The sequence below is a fragment of the Rhamphochromis longiceps genome, linkage group LG20 (assembly GCF_057381845.1).
Source record: "Rhamphochromis longiceps isolate RC_006_pf linkage group LG20, R_longiceps_female_GT1.1, whole genome shotgun sequence".
Classification (NCBI taxonomy): domain Eukaryota; kingdom Metazoa; phylum Chordata; class Actinopteri; order Cichliformes; family Cichlidae; genus Rhamphochromis; species Rhamphochromis longiceps.
The window spans coordinates 12,039,262-12,045,261 of record NC_140576.1 but is presented as its reverse complement, the minus strand read 5'-3'; the positions used below and the strand labels follow the sequence as shown (position 1 = coordinate 12,045,261).

At 41.6% G+C, this 6,000-nt stretch overlaps 1 protein-coding gene across 2 annotated transcripts in view; it reads left to right on the top strand.

The window, feature by feature from the left end:
• The first annotated feature begins 280 nt into the window (after positions 1-280).
• Positions 281-6,000, top strand: part of nr1h5 (nuclear receptor subfamily 1, group H, member 5) — a 17,414-nt gene continuing 11,694 nt past the window's right edge. The window contains exons 1-2 of one of the 2 annotated variants that reach the window (XM_085393648.1): positions 281-718; positions 818-914. In XM_085393648.1, the coding sequence (XP_085249774.1) occupies positions 818-914 (97 nt within the window). In that variant the 5' untranslated portion in view covers positions 281-718. Of the gene's footprint in view, positions 915-6,000 lie in introns of both variants that reach the window. The other variant, XM_085393647.1, reaches the window with a different exon arrangement.

The following is a 6,000-nucleotide window of genomic DNA, read 5'->3' as shown; positions in this document are numbered from 1 at the left end:
TGGAGATTTACAGGCCTGTAATGGGGGTCACTCTTCCGTCTTCTCCGGGTGGTGCAGGCCTCGACTTCTTTTGCTCTGCCCTGGTCTGGTTAACTATTTGTGGGGAGGCGGAGGACCCCGAGAGCCTTAAATCTAATCTGTTGTCCAATATTAACCACAGCACAAACAGAACAGTGGTAAACAAAAGGAAGAGTAAACACACTCCCCAAGGCCTTTAGGACAAATATGGACAGTTACGTTCACAGCGCACAGTTAGGTACAACTTAAATAAAAGAAGCAAGGTTTGTTTATTCTGAAGGGAAACTTTAAGGAAGATTTCTTTTATTTGAAACGTGAGATTAATGGAAAATGTTTCTTTCGCCCAGTCCAGCTGTTGCACTCTTGTTACACAAACCTCAACATGCAAGGAATAAAGCCATCATCTTTCCCCAGCGTTTTCTGATCTATGACGTCCCAGTCAGGTCCAGCTGTTTGGACACACAGTCCCATCCCTGTCCCTCCTCGGTGTCCCCCCACTTTCCCTTTTGTCTATCCCCCTGGGATGTGTAATCCCTCCTCCAGCACATCATCCACCACCGACCAAGAGGATCAGCTGCACTGCTGCTCTCTGCTTTTTAAAAATAGGCTGGGATATCAGCTAAGAGACCTGGACGCATCCTGGGGATTGAGGAATGTCTCCACACTTCCCAGAGCCTTGATATCTGCGAGAATTCTCTGAGTAATTGTCTCTGTGTGTTTCTGGGTGTATGTGTGTGTGTGTGTGTGTATGAAGATAGATCCTGTATTACTAGTTAAAGAGAGAGGATTTTCTGTCCAGATGAGAGAGTGGACCGAGCTGGAGATGAGCTTCACGGCAGGGGGGTTTCTCAGCACCTCAGATGGTTACTGCTCCGCTGAGCAGCTCCAGTACTACGGTGAGTCCACAGTCATGCTCGTGCTCCTGCTTCTTTCTCTTTGGTGTCTTCATCTACTTTTACTTCTGTTTTCTCTCCAGCTTCTCTTAAAAGAACCACGAAATTGAAATATTAAACACTGCCTGATGGGATTTTTGATTCTTATTCTAAGCTAAATCTCATTCGTGGGGCATTAATATATCTAAATTGACACTGGAAAAAGGAAAAACTGACTTTAAGCATTTAATACCTTATGCAACTTGAATGTGTGCAGACATTTGCTTTACAAAAAACTCTCTAAATGATCAGTCAGTGCTACTGTAAAGAGCTCAATGGGAGACATCGTTTTTCAGAGCCAGTCTCCATATCAACCTGTAATCCACAGAATAAATGGGATTATTTCTTCAGGAGAAAGCAGTTACTATGGACACTGTTCACAGGATTTTCTTCTCACCTGAGCAGATGAAATCCAAACAAAGTACAAAATTTAGTGCGACAAGTATTAAGAAAGAAAATGTGGTTTCTGCTGTCACTTCTGCTCTAACCAAATCCCCCTTTGTATAAATTTCCATTTGTACTTTGAGAGGTTCTGAACTTCCTTGAAGGTTTTGGACACTTTAGCATTTTTCAATCTGCTGATCTAAACCTCGCTGGCTTGAAATGAACATTTAAATCAAAGAGAGAGCAGAATTTCACAATTTCTAGGCAGCAAAATGAGCATCCATGCTGCATAAGACACTCGAGACTTGATGACTCTTCTGCTGCTTTATTATGTCTACAGATTTGACACTGTGTACTGGTCACACAGATTGACATTAAGTAAGTGGGTCATAAATAGCTTATATTGTTACACGCTGATATACGACTGCCTTCTGTGTGCAGTGCAGCCTCATTCACTCTGACAGCTGATGAATGAACGCTAAGCCTTTATTTACGGCGTTTGAGAACTCAGTGACATGGAAAAAACAGTTCTTGAGGGGGATCAGCCGGCTCACCGCGTTCGCGACATGCAGAGAGGCTGAGCGTGCATCGGAGGATCTATTTATACTGACATGTATCATCAACAAAGTCTCCCTGTTGTCTCCCCTCCTGCCCTTTGGAGAAGAAGAAGGAGGAGAAAGGGAGGAGGAGGGGGAGCTGCGGGAGGTGCTTTGCTGGTGTTGTTTGGCTCCCTAGCGTGCGTGGGATGGAAGGGAGGCTGAGGAGTGTTTAGACAGCATTCAAATGGTTTACAAACACTGCAAACAGCAGCTCAGTCACACAGTGAGAAAGCAAGGACCACCCCCCCCACCAACTCCCCAGTTCCCCCTCCACCCCCCACCAAGCCAACCCATCGCCTAGTCGGGTAAAGACAGGAAACATCTGCAGGGAGAATGAAAGCGAGGAGGGGAAATTAAGCACAGAGAAGAGTTCATTAGTAGGCTTTCAGCTGATCAGAGCAGGGACATTAGTCCACTAAATGTGAGCTGCAGCAGCTCTCAACATGTTCTGTCATTTATCATCAAACACGCTTGTAATTTAGGCTCAGAACTCCTCGGGATGCTTTTGAGGAAGCCTCAGTCACAACTGATGATTGATGACACGCATGGGGTCTCTGAGGAGAAACTGACCACACGCAGGGTGGCGTTTTTATGTTGCTTATTTTTGAGGTTACTAAAAGAGAGAGTTGGGAATAGGAATGGATTTCACATAACCATGATATAACTATTCAGATTTGTCTATTTGCCAAAGATATAAGTTGAATTACTTCCTGAAACAAAGGTAGCTCTAACAATTTTATGTGTGATGATCAATTTACTCAAAATGGGAAGTCAACTCTGAAAATGTGACTCAAGTGGAGTCGCCAGCATGGTTGGGACTGCTCGGTTGTTATCTGACACGCACAGAAAAGGCTCTCATTCATGCGGCTCTACAGTCACTCTCTGTTTCCTTTCATCCTGTCTTTGTTCTAAACTAACTTAATCTGTTGCTCACTCCATGCATTGTGAAAGGGTTTAACACTTGTCAAACCACACTGAGTGTTAAAAGGCAGGATATGGCGACCTTTGCTGCTTTGATTTATTTATTTATTTTTTGAATATTGTCTCCTGGAAATTCCTCTTTATGTGCATGTGCTACAGCACCACTGCAGGATGCCCGATTTTCTGTCAGAGCTCGAAGACGTACCTCACTCTCTGCACAGTACTGTGCAAGTCTCAAGCCATTCTTCATTTGTTTATATTTTGGTCAGAAAAGGGGAAGAAAACATTTGCAGACACATTTAAATACAGTATGTAATGCAGTATATAAGGCAAAAATAGAGTTTGTACAATTTTGCGTACCTCTAAAGTTAATATTTAGTATGATCATCTTTTGTTCTTTGATGCAGCCTGAACTCTCTTAGGCAGCTTTCTTTAAGTAGACGTCAGTAATAGTTCTCCAAGCTTCTTTGGGGACGTTCAAAGTGCTTTGTTGGATGTTAGCTGCCTTTTGTTCTGTTCTCTGTTAAGGTGATTCCCACACTGCTTCAATAATAGAGATGTCCGGACTTTGGGGACACCGTGACTTATAATGTCCCATTTTATGTTTAAAAAAAAAATCCCCAATATGCATTTACTTGATTTGGACGAAAGTCTGACGATCATTTTTGCTTTCATAATTCCATTCATTTTGAGAAGATATCCAACACAACTGGCTGAAATGCCACCCCAAACCATGACCCAGCCTCCACCATGTTTCACAGATGGCTGTACATACTCACTGTTGTACCTCCCTTCTGACCTCTGAGGTATACTCTTTTTTTTTCTGCTCCACTTGGCCAGTTCCATATTTTTAAGGGCACCCTGCATGCATCATGCCATAATATGCTACTTTTTCAGCTAACAGCTCTTTGGGAATCACCATGTTGGACAGTTATTGTAGATTTTGTAGATTTTTGTGAAAGGCTGCTCTTAAAAATCGGTTATTTGCTAAATTGTCTGTTATGTGTAGAAACAAGTCTGGTTCATTCCTTGAGGAAGGTGCTTTTTTATGCTTGAATGGTTTATAAGTCAGTGTATTTGGCTTTGCAATTGAAGAAAAAACAATGCAGTTACTGGACTGAAAATGAGTGAAAAAGCAGCCAATATCCAAAGCACTTTGAAAGACTTAGAAAGCCTTTAGAGCTATTGGCTAAGGCCACTTTAATACAATTACAAGCAAAATGTAGAGAAATGAGGTGTGGCTCAAGACTTCTGCACAGTACTGTATATAGTGATACACATTTTACTACTATATACTGTATACACATGTCTGTGAAGGTTCTCAGTCATCTAGGTCATCGTAGTCTAAGGAGCTTGGAAAGAAAAGCGTCTGGACTTCTTTAAGTTGCTTGAAGACGTTTCACCTCTCATCCGAGAAGCTTCTTCAGACGCCTTAACGCCCACTCACATCCTGGGCCTTCTGACCTCAGGAAATCACATGATAGGGTGGGGCTAGGTTTCACAATGAGTTCACCCAAAACTTTGGCTGAATGTGACCTACACCTGTTTTCACACCTTGGCTCACGTGATTAGGTAGAGGATCATTAGGGGGGTCCATTGTCCCTCTTAGGGGGACACTCCCACAGGGCTCTTCACTATTTGATCTTAGAACTGAAGAAGCTTCTCAGATGAGAGGTAAAATGGTCTTCAAGCAACTTAAAGAAGTCCAGACGCTTTTCTTTCCAAGCTCCTTAGACTACGATGACCTGGATGACTGAGAACCTTCACAGACATATGTTCATATAGTAGTAAAATTACTATATATACATATACTCATTTTACTATCATGTGTACATATACACGGTTTACACACATTAAAATCAATGAACTAGTCCTTCCTAATCTTCATCCAACATGTTTTAGCCCGAAAGTTCCCATTTCCTGAAACTCCTGAAGGTTGGGTGGGCTCTCTGTTTAATCAGTGCATAACAGATCCCACAGCAGTCCCAGTCGAACAGTCCAGCTGTACTTTAAGAGGCTGCCAGTGGTCACACATGTTTTCTCAGTGGAGTCAGTGCTTGCAAAACACAAGCAGCTGACCCACACTCTGACATGTTTTAGGTCATCCCAACAACGAACTGAATGAATGATGGACTAAATGAAGAATCCAGAAAAAGGGGATAAAAAAATAAAAGAAAAATAATAATAAAAAGAAAAATCCTAAATGGCACTGGGAGTTCTCAGCTGCATCCTGTTTCAGCAGTCTGAACAAGTTCACAGGGTCTCACTCTCAGCTTTTTATTGTATCCCATAAGAGCCATTAAAGCAGTCACGACTCACGTAAATTCACATTCCTCTGAACGCTTTTTGACTTCGACCAGCGTCACAGAGTTTCCTTAAACGTTCATTCATGTTTCAGTCACGCTAGTGTAATCACTTATTCCCTGTAGGTTAGATGCTGTATGTGTGTGAAAGATTTACAATACTGACAAGATTTTCAATTTGGAAAGAATATTTGCTACACCTAAAGTCATAAATCTTACACCATGGCACTTGAGCGCTATTTAAGTGGATCACAGCCTGATGTAATCATAACAATATCCTACATACAGTCAGGAGGCTGTAGTGACATAAGGAGATGCTAGGGATGGTCCAATGTGGTGACGCAGGAAGGAAAGAAGAAGAAGAAGGAAAAAAAATGATGGAGTGTTATGAATTGTGAGGACAGGTTGCAGCACAGGTGTGTGATACTATAAGATTACCTTAAGCATGATCCTGTATTTCACTTAAAACCAGCTGTTTGTCTCTCATCATTTCATCATCGTGACTCCAGATAAAAGTTCATTTGCTCCTGGTTAAAGATAGCGATCTTTAAAATGGGTGATCTATGTTAGCTCAGTTTGTATAACGCCAATTCCAAAAAAGTTAGAAATCAATAAAAATGGAATGCAATCCTTTGAAAATCTCATAAACTGTTATTCTATTTACAGTAGAACACAGAAAACATATTCAAAGTTTAAATTGAGAAAAATAACCATTTTAGGGAAAATATGATCTCATTTTGAAAATGATGGCAGCAACATGTGTCAGTGGGATTGGGTCAACAAAAGTATGTGGTAGGGTTGTGCCATATGACCAAAATTTCATATCCCGATATAAGAATTGTA